The 17011-nt window shown below is 37.5% G+C and overlaps 1 protein-coding gene across 6 annotated transcripts in view; it reads left to right on the top strand.

Annotated features, from left to right (window-relative positions):
• Positions 1–17011, top strand: part of sdk2a (sidekick cell adhesion molecule 2a) — a 238341-nt gene that overhangs the window by 211719 nt on the left and 9611 nt on the right. For 2 of the 6 annotated variants that reach the window (XM_073814045.1, XM_073814048.1), the window contains 9 exons: positions 735–836; positions 1010–1125; positions 3931–4117; positions 6490–6627; positions 8094–8276; positions 10004–10129; positions 10821–10985; positions 11068–11208; positions 13884–14043. In XM_073814045.1, the coding sequence (XP_073670146.1) occupies positions 735–836; positions 1010–1125; positions 3931–4117; positions 6490–6627; positions 8094–8276; positions 10004–10129; positions 10821–10985; positions 11068–11208; positions 13884–14043 (1318 nt within the window). The remainder of the gene's footprint in view (positions 1–734; positions 837–1009; positions 1126–3930; positions 4118–6489; positions 6628–8093; positions 8277–10003; positions 10130–10820; positions 10986–11067; positions 11209–13883; positions 14044–17011) is intronic. The other 4 variants (XM_065244321.2, XM_073814049.1, XM_073814046.1 and 1 more) reach the window with 3 other exon arrangements.

Genomic DNA, 17011 nt, shown 5'->3' on the forward strand with positions numbered 1-17011 from the left:
GGGAACAAGATGCTGCATCGCCATAGCAACGCTTTGATGAAACTAATGAAGAGATAATGAGCAGAATGCTGCATGGACCAGGGGTATAAGAAGGCATCCCAAACAAGCACACTCGCTTACCAAGTGCCGAAGCATGTGCTACAGGGATGCAGGGAGTATGGCATGGAGACGCAGTGTCTCGTTCCCTCCTTAGGGAACCAGAGGGAACTCGAGATGTGTCGCCATAGCATGTCGCCATGCTTCCATACTACCAAATGCTTGTAGCGTGTATAAACTGAAGACAGTCAAGGCAACAGTACCTGGGACCCTAAGGAAGGGTCTAATGCGATTCAGCAGTCATTTGTTTTGGTGTGCACGGTTGTATTTTTTCAACATTTATTGCCTCAATTTGCATGACTGTAAACCTGCACACATAATACAGTGTTATAGAAATAGCAGCGTTGCATTTTTTGTAGTAAGTCAGTCCCCATTGTTCTTTCATCCTGCCCAACGCAATCCACGAACTCTGGTAACAACTCTTTCTCACACCTCGTTCGATCGTTCACACGAGAGCCGAGTCTCATTTATCTTTCCTCTCACGTCTGCGTCTCCTCTGACTGCACTGTCATTGACCATTTTTTTCTTTCCAACATCTCACTTTATTGGAACCGGATCATTATGTTTTAGCACCACTTAAGGTTTTATCGCACAGTATTGAATAGCGCTCATGTGCGTGTGTTTTCTCTGTTGTTCAGATCTGAATAAACACAAGCGTTACGAGATCAGACTGAGCGTGTATAACGCTGTGGGAGAGGGACCCGCCAGCTCGCCTCAGGAGGTTTTTGTGGGAGAGGCCGGTAAGGATGAAAATTCCTCCTCGCTGCTTTAACTCGATATTTTTATTTCACAGTAGCTAATAAAACTCTTGTAGCTGCGCCGTCAGCCGGTATAAACTCTATTAAATGGGTTCAGACTGTGTTTGTGTTTTTGGGAGTCGCTCTGGAATCTGATTAGCTTTCTCTGCACTCAGTGCCCACCGCTCCGCCACAGAATGTCGCTATCCAATCTTCAACCGCAGCTCAGCTTGATGTCACGTGGGACCCTCCACCAGTAGAGGCCCAGAATGGAGATATTCAAGGCTATAAGGTACAACTTTTTGGATTTGTTTAGCCAATTTAAGGACCAAAACAGTGGTTTGCTGTGCGCTCCTGATAGTTTCCTGTTTGAGTTTAAATTTAAAGGAATGTTCTGAGCTCTATATAATTTAAAGGTGCAGTTGAATTTTTGTGCCACCAAAATGAGTTTTGTCAAACTGGTTTCCTAAAATAACTAACTTTATTAAGTACAAAACATGACCTGGCATAGGATAGACCGTAAAATGTATAACAAAACATGCTTTAGGCACAAAACAAACAGCACTGTTCATCTTTATTATAGTGGATAGAAAGAAATACAATGAGTTAAACGTGGTGCATGAATACCAAAGGAAACACTGAACGGTGACTTCACAAAAAAACTATAATTTACAAAAAACATCAATAATGTTACCAAGAGTGTAAAACTCTTAAGAAATGTTATTATCAACTGGGATATGGGATATGCCCCATCAGTTGTTTTTCTTTAACCATAATTCCTCATCGCATTTTGATCTGATAATTTTAAGTTAATTGCACTTGAATTTTTACGTTTATGTATTTTCTATGTTAATAAGTTAAATAAAAAAATATATAGTTATGTATCTATAATCAGGGCTCCAGACTGCCCCCAAATGGTGGCATTTTGCCCCTAAAATTTGAGATTGTGCACATGTGCAACCAGTAAATTTGACCCTTTTTTCCAAAAGTGCACAATAAAATGTGACACTGAATTTGAAACAGCACATTGTAATTTCTGCATCTATCATTAAAGTATTTATTAGTAATACAGTGGAAATTAGTAGAAATGTGAATATTTGGTTAGCATGTTGATTTACGGTGTGTGCTCCTAAATTTTCTGGTTGCGCCCCTAAAATTTTCAGTTGGGGGCCACTGTGCTCCTAGTGAAAAAAGTTAGTCTGGAGCCCTGATAATGCAAAATATAAGTCATGATTGCTCAACTTTTTGAGGACAAACAGCATTAGGGTTTTCAGTGGAAAAGATCCAGACATGTTAGATAAACATCCCAGGTCACAAAGGCCCGAATAAGTAATAATTATCAGTGAAACATGCATTTAAGGGTAAAGAAAAAGTAATTTTAACGTAATTATTTAAAATAATGACAACTTAAACATTGAGTATGTGTTAAACATATTGTTGCACTGTAAAAATTATATCAAATCAACATATAATTTTATGTTCCTTTAACTTAACAAATTAACCTTGAATGAACTTGTTTTTATAAGTTATGTTAACTTACTGCAAGTCTAAAACTTTAAATAGTAGGTTAAATTGACTTGCATAACCAAGTTGTTTTAATGTCATGCTGAATTTTTTTTATTACAGTGTGTCATGACTTATTGATCACATCATGTTTACAGTCCAATAAAGAATTGTCAAACAAAGTTTGTCTGCTCCTGAACCACTGTCCCATTGCTAACAGTGACATTTATACAACAATATGACCTAGATTCACTAAACAGGGACAATTAACATCACAGCACAATAAAAAATCCAAAAAGCGCCGATGGTAGTGGAAATTTCTGAGATTTACTGAAAAGTGGCTTGTTAAGATAACAAGCACAACATCTAATTTCCATAATGACCAACAAAGTTGACCAAGAGAAGACCTAAAATGGTGTTTAGGTCATGCTTTTTGGGCATTAATAGGGACATTTTACAAGAAATTTTTAAGATGTCAGATAAATCTATGGTGTCCCCAGAGTATATATGTGAAGTTCTAGCTCAAATTATCTTAAATATAATATAATTATAGCATGTTAAAATTGCCACTTTGTAGATGTGAAAAAAATGTGCCGCTTTAGGTATGTCCTTTAAAAAGCAAATTATTGGATCTCTGCACTAAATAGCAGTGCCGTGCTTGGATAGGGCAGCTTTAGGGGTGATATTATCCCCTTCTGACATCATACAGGGAGCCAAATATCAATGACCTATTTTTTCACATGCTTGCAGAGAATGGTTTACCAAAGCTAATTTCAAATTTTGTAGATGTATAGAAGCACCGGGAACCCAATTATAGCACTTAAACATGGAAAAAATCTGATTTTCATGAAATGTCCCATTTAAATATTGGTGTGAATATCATTAAATTGACACGGCAAACTTTGTTAAATAGCTTTGTGTGATTCATTGAAATACTCTCCTCTGATAAATTTTGCATCTAAAACAAATGCATATGCAGTAAGGTCAGCTGCAAATATAACTATGTCCATGCTTTTACAGCACAATTTGTATCTTTAGTAAATGTTTTTTTATGCCAAAAGATGGTTTGCGCTGAGCTGTTAGTAAATCAGGCCATACATAGTAGTATATCTCCAATAACACACATTAATTCAGAGGAATATAACAATTAATATTATGTTATTTTCTCTCTCTGGTATTCAGCAGTGTGCCACAGAAGCTGCCAAAGAGTTTATCTTGTTTTTAACCTGGAACATTTCATCTACGTATTATACTAAAATCTATTTTAATTCAAATTCTCATTACAAGTTTTTACTCTTTCAGATTTCTGACCTATAGCTGTGTGCGTTTAATCATTATACATTGAAGCTACCCTACATTCTTACATCACCAGTGCAGGTCACAAATAGACTTGTATTGTGCTAGAGCAGAATAATGACTTGGCAAGTAGTATTTAAACTAATAGCTCTGATCTGAAGTGACAGGACGCTTTGTCTTTTCAGTTTCATAACTGCTGCTCCAAATATAATAACCACTGTTCCAATAAGTTGAAAGCCCATCACATTTACAGCTCCTTTTATATATGGATTCATTTAAGTGTTTTGTGACTTTCCAGATTTATTATTGGGAGTTTCAGCTTCAGAACGAGACTGAAAGAGTCCGCACCTTGTTCCTGCCTGAGCTGAGCGTAAAATTAAAAAACCTGACCGGCTACACCACTTACATGATCAGTGTGGCTGCATTCAACACAGCAGGTGATGGCCCACGCTCGCTGCCCACCAGAGGGCGCACTCAGCAAGCAGGTGAGAAGACTACAAATGACTTCAGTCCTGGAGTTTCATGCCTAGACCGGCCCACTTTTGTTCATGACAGACTATATTAAAGTAATATAATTATATCCTCAGTAGAATATAAGTCTGCATTAGTGCACTGTTCTCTGAAGCCTTGCAATTCATTGTATTTTTCAAATATATCATTTACAATTCAATGCAAATACAGTAGCCTAAACAATTATAATTTTTCAAGCATGCAGGGAAAGCGATGGAAAAATAAAATCTCCATCTTAATTTTTTAGTACTTTAGATCATGTATATTGTCAAATAATGTAAGGTAGGCCTAACTTTCAACATTTTGTTTTACTTGAAAAACGTAATTCATATGAAACTTATTTTTATCCAATAGCCTACACTGAGATGAGTTTTGCAAAAAATAGATTTTTGTTTCTTGCAATAGATGATGAATAGGCAAATTATTATTAATAGACAATAAATAGATAATTTTCCTTTTAAATGCCATATATGAATTCGCGCTCAAGTTTATTTTAAATCTAGCTGCACGGCAAGCGCACTCAAAAAAAAAAAAAAAAAAACGCTTCTGAGACGAAACTTGTGTTCACAGGCGAGCGCTTAGACGTGCATTAATTAATGTTAACAGTTACACCGCTTGATCTTATAATGTATTACTTAATGCAGAATTTAACATGTCAGCTAATGCAATAACTAATTGTTAACAAATACAACCTCATTGTAAAGTTTTACCAAATGCTTTGTTAAGCACCCTGATGAAACGGCTACTCATTTTGAATAGGACAGATCACATCTTACAGACTGAATGGAGCTGTGATATTATGAAGGATGTAAGTTGTCTTTTAGTTTGGGGGTAACGCATAGAAACGGATCGGAAGCCCTTGACAGTTTGCTTTGGACCGGGAGCTGGGAACAGGTTTGAGAAAATGGGCAGCATGTAGTTTTCTGGCGAGTCAACATAAGGAAAGCTCCAAGATATTTAGAAAAAGTTCAATTCTGCCTTTTCCACTTCCTTGAAAACTGTGACAGTATAGTGAGGATGCAACAATGAAAACTTGGCACAGCTGAAGCTAAATCTCTGGGAGGCGAGCCAATACAAACCTCAGTGCCAATGTTCCTGAGGGCAGATGAACTCCTTAAACTCCTTTTAATTACTGTAGGATTAATCTGACCCCTAACAACAGCGTGTTTAAATATATACTGACTCTAAAGAGTTTTTTTTATTCTAAATAATGTATTAAAATATTATTGTCCTCAGAAACGTTTATGGCTATGAAACTATGAAACTATATATATATATATATTACCAAACACAGCCCAGACTTTTAATTTAAAGCTCATGTAACACACGCTGTTTCTGCATTTCTGATGTTAATCTGGAGTACCTATAGAGTAGTATGACATCCTTTATATCTCCGAAGAGTCTTTAGTTTAATCAGATTTATAAAAAAAAGATTAGCTTTACCGAATCTTTCTGATAACGTATGAAAAATTGAAGAAGGAGGAGTTACTACCGCGGGAGGAGCGAGTACGAGTCATGCAACACTATACAACACTGTTTAACTTATGATTCACTACATGTTGGTGTCATTTATATAATATGCACGCGCCTATTTCCAACATAAGACAGAAGTCTTACTTACCACATGTAACTCATGACCCGGTTGGGAAAATACAGTGCATCAAACCAACACGAAAAATTCGCTGCTACCCCGGATAATAAACTATATCCATTGTTTTCATAAGGCTGGATTTCTTATCCTTACATCCCAAAACACACTTCTTTCTTTGAAATTAAACAAAGCTGTGTCGCGTGATGTGATGTTTGTAAGTTCTAGCGTCTCCCGCTGATTGACGGGTGGGCGGGGTTTTCCAGGGGAAGTGCCCATATAAAGAAGTGATACGTATAGAAACCCCCTGAAACGTCAGCTGGACCCGTAATCGTAAAAAACTTTCCGAAACTTGTACGAACCCTGGCAAAGTGCATTCGGCACAGAAATACTCTGAAGCCCAAATGCTTTTTTGACACTTTGCCTACGTTTAGCATGAGGAAACAACTCTATAACTGTGTTAATAAGTCAGAATGCTTGAAATACCATTGAACCATCTCTTTAAAACAAGCCAATATTTTGTTTATCAGTGAAAATGAAAAAAAAATTGTTAACAAATGTAAATATTTTATTGATATTGGAGCTGTTATGGTGTATGTGTGTCATGAAAGATGTTACATCTATCGGACTGAATCAGATTTGATTCTGCTATAAAATTTAGATTAAGTTAGTTTAGTTATTGATCTGAAACATAATGTCTGGTTATTTTGTTGCAGTTATTATATGGGTGTTGAATGCTGGGTTTCTTTACTTCCACAGCTCCCAGTGCTCCCAGTTTCATCCACTTCAGTGAACTCACCACTACATCTGTCAACATGTCCTGGGGTGAGCCCAAGCATCCCAATGGCATCATAGAGGGCTACCGTGTGGTCTACGAGCCCTGCACGCCTGTGGATGGTAAGAAACCTAATTCACAATAAATGTTAATGCTAGCGTGGGTTGATTTGCACCCTTTTAGGTGATATGAGTCACATGTTGTGACTCAAGTTTGCCTTCTTTTGACATGCAATGAATGGCATTCCTATGTGAATTCCTCTTTTTCCTGATATTGATCAGGGCCTTGGTAAAACGTTTAAAGTGTGACGCTCTTGAAGTTTCACAGTGTTTGGGATCAGAGGCAGGGTGGAGTTAAAAGATTACTGAGGTCCCATGCCGTGCCCATAATGGCTCCAGAGTGGTCAGGCCTGTGGGGAGGCCAGATGTTTTGTACTGGTGTTTTCCCAAGCTGACACATCTTAAAATCTCAAAAAGGCTATCTCTGTAGTTTAACCTATTAAGCTTGACCTTTTGTGATGTTCAAGAAACGGTTCAATGACAAATAATGTGTGAAATGTCTAAAAATCTAATTTAAAGTAAGGTATGTGCCAAGTTCTTGTTTTCAAATGTTACGTTTATATTAAATATTTTGGTAAAACTTTTAAATTAGTAAGTGTGCACATCTCAAATATTGTCCGACATAATGTGTGAATTTTTTATCATAATAAAAATCTAAATGGATTTAACCCTGGAGAACCCAAGAAGATTTTGAGTAGCAGCAATTAATAACAGCGGCCAAATTTGACCCCATGGGTTCTCCAAGGTTAAATGTGAAAATCAGTATTTATCATTGTTTATCATTGAACAAATGCATTTAAATAATTGTTTGTATGAATTGCATTATTCATTTGCATTTATTTTAGTTAGTTTAATAAATTTGGCCAAAAAATAAGTGTCACTTCACTATTAAACAATCCGTATTTGTGTGTGTAAGAATTGGTGTTAAGCCCGAAGTATAGTCTGTTTTTTACATGTACGTGCACGGTCGTAGCACAAGCTGCGTCAGAAATCGCATACTGTGACAGTAGGTACTGAATTTGATGATATAGTATGAATATGAATTGTAAACATTTTTTTGAACGTACTACATTCATCATGTTGATATATCACACATACGTCGTCATAACAAGAAGTTGGAAAGACGTTAAACAAGCGCAAGTTAAACTCAAAGCACAGCTGTTTAATATATGTATTGGCATTTGAATAGAGCCGCGTTACTGCTTTCGGGCATTCTTGAATAAAACAACATAGTTTATTTGACTCGTACGTGTACACAGACGTTCTTCGCATACGCATTGCGACAAAATGCAATGCATCTCCTGGGCTACATACTACATTCTCCTGTACTCCCATGCGCGACCTACGCATAAAATGTATGCAGAGTTTCAAAAACTTGGTGGTGCGAGGGTCCGCATACAGTGTGTGCATTATGCATGTACTGTACGCGGACCCTTGCGTCTACGTAAAAAGTGGACCATAAACATCCTTTAATGTGCAATTTTACTCACTGTAGCGTGGTATCTAGAGTTTGGGTGTTTCTTTTACAGACTCCTCTCCTCACACTTCAGGTGTCAGTAAAATTGTCACTGTGGATGTAAAGGGCAGCACCCCTTTGTGGATGAAAATCAAGGATCTGACAGACGGAGTGACCTACACTTTTCGCATCCGTGCCAAAACTCTCACCTACGGTCCTGAGATCGAAGCCAACATCACCACCGGACCTGGAGAAGGTCTTGTTTCCTAATTGTTTGCACACAGTTAATATTTTGTTCTTACACTCCCTGACAAAAGTCTTGTCGCTTATCTATTTTGTAAAAACACCTGCTATTACCTGTATTTTAATTGATCAATTGGTGTTAGAAATAGCTCATATGAAAAGCTAAAACCCTTCCAAATTATGTTTAATATACTGAAATAAATAAGTTTCACTGAAAAAATATTTATCATTTAATCAGGACAGAAAGGTCAAATTTTGGCATTACAAAAGTATTGTCGCCTATACAGAAATTGAGCCAATTTACTGCAAATACACAAAATGTCAGCAAATAAAGTAGTGGTGCTATGAGATCCAAATTGAATATCTTGTATGACTTCCATGAGCTTGAAGGACTGCATCCATGCGGTTTGGCAAGGATTCATTCAATGTATTGATGGAGTCATCAGGAATAGCAAAGAAATCAGTCTTGCATGTCTCCCAGAGTTCTTCAATATTCTTTGGTTTCGTCTTCCATGCTTCCTCTTTCATCCTACCCCACATATGCTCAATGATCTTCATGTCTGGTGACTGGGCTGGCCAATCCTGGAGCATCTTGATCTTCTTCGCCTTGAGGAACTTTGATGTGGAGATGGAAGTATGCGATGGAGCACCATCTTTCTGCAGAATTTGGCCTCTTTTATGGTTAGGAATATAAGAGGTAGCTAAGATTTCTTGGTATTTTAGACTATTGATGTTGCCTTCCACCCTGCAGATGTCTCGCACACCCCCATACTGGATGTAACGCCAGACCATGATTTTTCCGCCACCAAATTTCACTGTTTTCTGGGTGAATCTCAGATCCATGTGGGCTCCAGTAGGTCTCCTGCAATATTTGCGGCGACTGTGGTGTAATTCAACAGAAGATTCATCTGAAGATTCATCTTTTCCAATGTCCATCCTTTTAGCAGGATGTGGGCCTTGGCAAATGCCACACGGTTTTTCAATTGTCTTTTGTTTAGTGCTGGCTTCTGGGCACTGATTCGACCATGGAGGCCATTTCGAAACAGAATCCGACAAACTGTTGACAGAGGGACTTCAGGTGACCAGGTCTGCTGCAGTGGAAAATGGGCTGGCCTTGGATTTTCAAGCCAACAAACGGTCCTCTCGAGCAGTTGTCTTGCTGGGTCTGCCTGACCTGGGTTTGTCAAAAACGTCTCCAGTCTCTTCAAATCTTTTTTTATCCTCTGTACTTGACACTGAGACACATTGAAGGTGTCTGCCACATCGGCAGTTGATCTGGTCTTCAGCCTCTTGATAATCAAAACTTTAGTCTCAGGGTGAATCTTAGGCATGTTTGCAGAGGTCTAGTTGCAGTTGATGTGAAGGTCTAGTGTACTGGGGTTTTTTTATACACACCTGAGACCTAATTGATCCATTATTAGGTACAGATGAAGCTCATATTTCAAGGCGACAATACTTACAGTATATCTTTGCAAAAATTGACTCAATGGGCTTTACCAAGTTGTGAATATTAGAATACTTTTTGACAGTTTTGTTTGGAACTCAAACATTATTACAAAAGCTTGTAAAAAATCTTGATTAGAAATATATTTCAGCGGCACTTCGGGACAATTTGTACACAAGCGACAAGACTTTTGTGAGGGAGTGTACCTTTCAATGCCAGTGAATATTTAATCACCTTGATTTTTGTCTGAGCATCTTTCTGCAAGCTATTGCATTATTCTCTCCTTTGTGTTCCAGGTGCTCCAGGGCCTCCAGGTGAGCCGTTCATTTCTCGTTACGGCTCGGCCATTACACTTCACTGGTCCAGCGGTGATCCCGGACGAGCCCCCATTACACGCTATGTCATAGAGGCCAGACCATCTGGTGAGTAAAAGTCATACTTTGGTGTATGTACGTACCACTAGTGTCACCAACAACATGATCTCACAAAGTTCCGTGGGATAGTCACGGAATTTTGTGCTCATTTTTCCGTGGCATTCTCACGGATCTCCGCATTTTTCCGTGGCCCTGGTACGGACTGTCTTTTTCCGTGGCATTCTCACGGATTGGTTACTCAACTGCTTTTTCCTATTTTCAAACCATTTTCGCTTCGGTTTAGGGTTAGATTTGGTGTTTGCATTAGTATGGCACTTTAACTATTGGTTTATATAATTTTTTCTTATTTATTCTTTTATATTTTCTAAACTTTAAACAATTGTTGCCTGGTGTTGGGGTTAGAGTTGGGTTTGGGTAGGGATGTCATTTCATGTAAATCTAACCCTAAACCGAAGCGAAAATGGTAAGAAAATAGGACAAAACAGTTGAGTAACCAATCCGTGAGAATGCCACGGAAAAAGACAGTCCGTAGCAGGGCCACGGAAAAATGCGGAGATCCGTGAGAATGCCACGGAAAAATGAGCACAAAATTCGTGAGATCAGGTTGGTCACCAAACAGAATTCCAAATATTACGATTGTAAGCAAACGTGTTTTCTAAAAACTCACCCTCTTTCAGGATGATCAATGTTGTTTCACAGACAAATGCCTATAGTTGTCTCTTTTGATTACTGTCAACAGATGAAGGATTGTGGGATATTCTCATCAAGGACATTCCTAAAGAGGTGACATCTTACACTCTGAATCTGGATATGCTCAGAGAAGGAGTCACTTATGACTTCCGTGTTATCGCAGTGAATGATTACGGGTATGGTTCTCCGAGTACTCCATCCCCTTCAATTTCAGGTGAGTAAACTTGATCCCGACAAGGTGCTAGAAAGCATTTAACCACTGCAATTTGTTAAAAAACTGTCTTTCTCTTTAACAGCCCAAAAGGTCTCTCCCTTTTACGAGGAATGGTGGTTTCTGGTGGTTATTGCTCTGGTTGGCCTTATCTTCATCCTTCTGCTTGTATTTATTCTCATCATACGAGGACAAAGTAAAAAGTACACCAAGAAAACAGACTCAGGTGGGTCGATATGCCACTGAAAATATACTGAAGATAGATCCATAGTATCCCTCAATTACCCTGATTGCCTTTCTGCTGATTCAATGAAATGGACTTTGGTTCAGCTCCGTTTTCCCACCGCTGGTGGGTTTTGCGAGACTGCTATGAGAAAAAGTGATTTTCCACTTGAGAGCAGCTCTGAGAATCAATAGCAGTGTCTATTTGCTTCAGTTGTTGTTGGTCATTTCTAACGACTTGATTGCTGACTCATTTTGTGCCCGAGTGAGGTGTTCGGCTGTCTAATCCCAAATTACATCGCTTATCATCTTAGTTCTCGTCTCGGCTCGAGAGCTTTTTTCTTATCAGCGCCAATATTTCAGTCTAAGCTGAAAGATTCACAGAAAATACGGTGGCTTGGGTTTAAGAATGGAAATAGGTTTTTGTTTTTGCAGAGAGATGGATTAGGCAGTAGTAAATGGAAATTCACCCAGGAATTTTAATGTTTGTGTGAACTAAAGGTTATGAACAAGAAATATAGGAAATATAAAAAAATGCATATTCTGTAATACTTTAAGGAAACAGTTTGGCAAAATATGAAAATTAGTTTGCAATTTACTTAAGTCAATCATGAGTAAACTTAAATTCTTTGGTAAACTGTTCCTTTAATACAGAAAAATATGTAATATGTAGTGAAAATAAATCTTATTATTGTCTTGTTTTTTATACTCAATCTGATTCATGATGCTAAATGCAGTGGGCATGGTAGGAAGGGTTATAGATTGTTTTGATTGTAAAATAGACCACAAAAATGTAACAAAGCATCAAGCGATTTATCTGCCGCAGTGGTCTGGAAAAGTCAGACTTGCGTGTGTGGGTGGCCTTCTCACATGGCTGCCTCAATGCTTGGCCAGAGTTTAGTGCTGTGCCAGGGTCAGTAAACAGGGCTGAGACACAAGGAAAGTGTTTGTGTGGAACACAAAGGGCTTCTCTCAAGGTTCATCCCACTCGCATCGCTCTGCTCATTTCTGGTCTACTGGTGTCTGCTTATTTCACTAAAGTTCAGCAAGGGGATCACACTTATCATATAGACGGAGGTGTCATTGCTCTTCTGACCTTCCTGAAATCACACTTTTGATTAACTCTGAAGTCCATGTTTGTGAACCTGTCAGAAAGGGCAGCAAACAGAACCTTTGAGGTCTGAATTTAGGAGATGCGTGACCTAGTAATATTTGACTTGCTTCTCTGCCATGCTCACATACATAACAAGGCAAAACTAGATGTATAGGAATGGGGAGATGTGGTTTAGTTGGTTTAGGGAGATCTGAACTAGTAACATCTTAATATTGTTCTAAGTATTATTCATTATCAAAATTAATTTCACATCTGTGCTTAACAAGCAACACAGTTTGACCATAAGCCCTTGGTTTTAAGTCTGGATTGTACATGATGTCCACATCCACATTTTTTATGTTTAAAAACTAATAGAATAGAAAATCCAGTGCAGTTTTATAAAATTGATCTTATATTTATAAATTGTGTTTTATGTCAAAAGTATCCCTTATGAAAATTAATGTGTTTTTTTAAACTCATTCACCACCAGCCTTTTTACACTGCAAGAAATGATTTTCAAGAAAAAAAAAAATCTTAGTATTTTTGTCTTGTTGTCAGTAAAAATATCTGAAATTTCTTAAATTAAGATGCTTTTTCTTGATGAGCAAAACAACCCAAGAAAACAAGTCTAGTTTTAGACCAAAAATGTCAAATTTAAGTGATTTTGTGGATAAAACAAGCAAAAAAATCTGCCAATGTGTAAGCAAATTTTTCTTGATTTTTTTCTTGAATTTAGTGTTCAATGTTTCATGATTATGTTGCATCTTAAAGGGATAGTTCGGCCAAAAATGATATTAAACCCATGATTTACTCACCCCCAAGCTGTCCGAGTTGCATATGTCCATCGTTTTTCAGACAAACACATTTTCGGATATTTTAGAAAATGTTTTAGATCTTTCAGTTGATTAAATGAAATGTTACGGGGTCCACCCATAGTCCACGACCTTCAAGTCCAAAAAAAGTGCGTCCATCCTTCACAAATTAAATCCAAACGGCTCCAGGATGATAAACAAAGGTCTTCTGAGGGTAATCCGGCGGTGTTGTTGTAGAAATATCCATATTTAAAACTTTATTAACGTAAATAAATACCTTCTGGTAGCGGTTTTATCCCCTTCTGACATCACAAGGGGAGCCAAATTTCAATTATCTATTTTTCACATGCTTGCAGAGAATGGTTTACCAAAACAAATTTACTTGGTTGATCTTTTTCACATTTTCTAGGTTGATAGAGGCACTGGGGACCCAATTATAGCACTTAAACATGGAAAAAGTCAGATGATATGATATGTCCCCTTTAAAATCTGATAAGACTTCTAAGAATCTTTTAGTGTGGCAAAGCATGTAGTTTAACTACAATATTTCTTATAAATGGCAAACCATGGTTACTATAGTAAAACACTGGTTTTGCCAAAGGTACTCAAAATGCAAAAATGGTTACTAAAACAACATGGTTAGTTTTCTTAAGGGTTGGAGCCAGGCATGAGTATAAACAAGGCTTTAGAAAGCACCACTAAATAAAGTTTAACTTAATAGTGTTATTAAATGCCTCACATCCTCATGGACTGTCGTCTTATCTTTCTCTGTAGGTGCCCACTCCAATTGCACATCTCTGCCCCTCTCCCATGGGGAGATGGTGCGGCTGGATGAAGGACGTTTTCCAGCCCTGGAGCTCAACAACCGTCGGCTCTCTGTGAAAAATTCCTTCTGCCGGAAAAACGGAATTTACACCCGGTCAGTGCGGATGATGTATGGCTTATTTATTATAAATACACCTACACGCTAGATCATAAATATTTACTAGAATATTTTCATAGCTAATGTAATGTTTTTTTCTGCCGTTTGAGGTAAATATTGTATATCAGTATTCGGTTCAGGTTATTTGCACAATGGATTTCATTCCCGAATAGCTACAAACACAGGGCGAGAGGGGAATGTATTCTCTCCGCACACAGAGCTTCGGCTCAGTCATTGATTTATATTCTGCTTCAGTCATCCTTTAAATGGATCAAGTTGGCATGGATTTTAATGACAGTCGCTCTTTTCAAATCCTTCAGCTCAAAGAAACACACCAGACTGTTGGATCACTAAGACCCCCCTTCCTTTCATGTCTTATTGGCATTCAAAGTACATGCTGTAGAAAGTGACCATTTATGTAAGCTGCTTTAACAAACGTTTTATCATATTCGTTATAGACATACCATATCTACAGTTAAAAGGTTTTTTTCAAAACCATGAGCAAATTATACAATTTAGACTTTGAAAAGAAACTTGGCAGATTTGATTTTTCACAGCCTAAAACTTTATATTTCTTTTTGTGACTCTGTGAAATTCATGCTGTTTCGTAATCTACGATGAGATTAGAAGCATCAAAGTTTGATTTCACTCATTGTTTTTACATTAAGTCAGTCTTTGACAAGACCACTCAGTCAATATTAAATATATCAAAATTATATTTTCACAGAATGTTCTTTACATTATGTAGAATTATTTTATGTACAAAACAGGAAATGTGGTGTAGTCTAGATTTCTGTGTTTTCCCTCTCACCCTTATGCTCACTTGTCCCAGAGCGACACCCCACAATCACCACCACACTTAACCCTACAGTCACATTAGCTACAAAGAGTGAACGACTCTGAGCGACACGCACTCGCTTGATGGGCGTTCCTTGGCTAGTTTCTAAAAGCGGTATCAAAAGTCACTTTAGAGGTATTGTTAAGTTACAAGAACGGTGTTTTTGGATTTAAAAGTATTTATTTCTCGATAAAAGTAACAAAATATATGAGATAAAATGCCAAACTTATCAGATATATACATTAATACGCATTTTCCGTCATCTTGAATTGTTTCCTCAGACTCGACCACAGACCTACGTCACGCTGCTCCTTCACTCCGATTGGCAGTCGCTTTGTCGCATCGCTCATCATTTGCATAAAATAGCCTGCTTGTCTATTTTGGCCCCGCCTTGCTCGCGTAGCGGCGAGCTCGTCGCTTGTCGCTGACAAACGGCCACTTCCATTGAAAATGAATGGTAGCCTGTCGCTCTGTCTCTGTCGCTTGTAGCTAATGTGACTGGGGGGTAAGAATGCATACAGTATGCATCTTCATGTAATTGAGAGCATTCTGAAACTGATTACTATCTTCACAAAAATGTATGGTATGTGGAAAATAATGTGTTTTTTAACCATAAACCACGCAAACACATTGTATTATACCAAATACACCAAATAACATTGTTTTTAGCAATGAAATAGCTGCTCTTTCAAAGCAGATGGTCTGTTCTTTTATTTTAAATATATTGTATGTTTATATAGTTATAAAAGAACATTTTCCTGGAAGGCAGTTTGTGAAACTTTTGTGAAAATCACAAAAAAAATGCTGGCGGGCAACTTTTTACAAAGGGCTGGTGGGGAATGAGCTAATTTTAACTCTTTCACCGCCATTGACGAGATATCTCGTCAATTAAGAGAAAATGCTTCCCCCCAATGACGAGATTTTCCGTCTTTCCGCAATACCGCTATTATCCACCAGGTGGACTTATACAACCCGGAAGTAGCGCCTCACGTGAAAGAGAAAGAACTCCGTGTATGTTTTAAAGATCGCTCTGCATCTGATCTCTATCAAAAGTCCTTCGCAAAAATTTTATTATCTCAGCTTTTTGCTAAAAATTGGGTGTTTTTGAAGAAACCTACCCATGTTTGAGAGGTGATTACAAGAGAACTAATGTAGGTAGGATGAAACGTTTTTTTTTTTTTTTTTTGAAAGCAGAGGGTCTGTTCTTTCATCTGATATATTGTTTGTTTATATATTTAAAGAAGAACATTTTCTGGAAGGCATTAAACTATTGTGAAAATCATGAAAAACGCTGGCGCTGGCTGGTAACTTTTAAAAAAAATGCTGGCGGGGAAAGAGTTAATATTGGCAGACTTGCCTCAAGATTGTAGTGTAAATTAAATGTCAAATCATCAATTGCTTTTTATTTTTCAATTTTACAGGGAAGATTCATTATCACCTTGAAAAAAAAATCATTTACTTTCAATTTTGGCACACATTTTGTGGCTTTAATTTTTATTTTATCTTTTAATTTTCAATTTTACGTTTTTCATCATTTAAATAATTAATTTAAAATTGGCAAAAAAAACTTTTTATGTAAATATGCTTATTTTCCAGTCCCCCTAAAGTTAAACATTTGATTCCTACCGTTACCACTTTTAGCATAGCTTAGCATAATCCATTGAATCTGATTAGTCCATTAGCATCGCTCCTAAAAAAAATAACAAAAGAGTTTCAATATTTTTCCTATTTAAATTTTGACTCTTCTGTAGTCTTATCATTGCTGTAACAATGATATTACGCAGCAGCCGAAAATATAGTCCCCTTAGCATCTTTTAATATAGCTGGGGACTATTTTCGGGCAGTGCCTAATATCATTGCGCCTCCTGCAGCCATGGTACGACAAAGTCCTTGATTATTACGCCAGAATGAGAGTATAGTTCCTAGACATATCTGCCTAGAAAATCACAACTTAAATTTTAAGTCTTAATACACGATGTAACTACAGAAGAGTCGAGTTTTAAATAGGAAAAATATCGAAACTCTTTTTTTAGGCGCGATGCTAATGGTCTAATCAGATTCAATGGATTATGCTAAGCTATGCTAAAAGTGCTAGCGGCAGATTCGGAGATCAGCTGAATGAATTCCAAAACAGTAAGAATC

This window comes from Paramisgurnus dabryanus, chromosome 3 (assembly GCF_030506205.2).
Source record: "Paramisgurnus dabryanus chromosome 3, PD_genome_1.1, whole genome shotgun sequence".
NCBI classification, from domain to species: Eukaryota; Metazoa; Chordata; class Actinopteri; order Cypriniformes; family Cobitidae; genus Paramisgurnus; species Paramisgurnus dabryanus.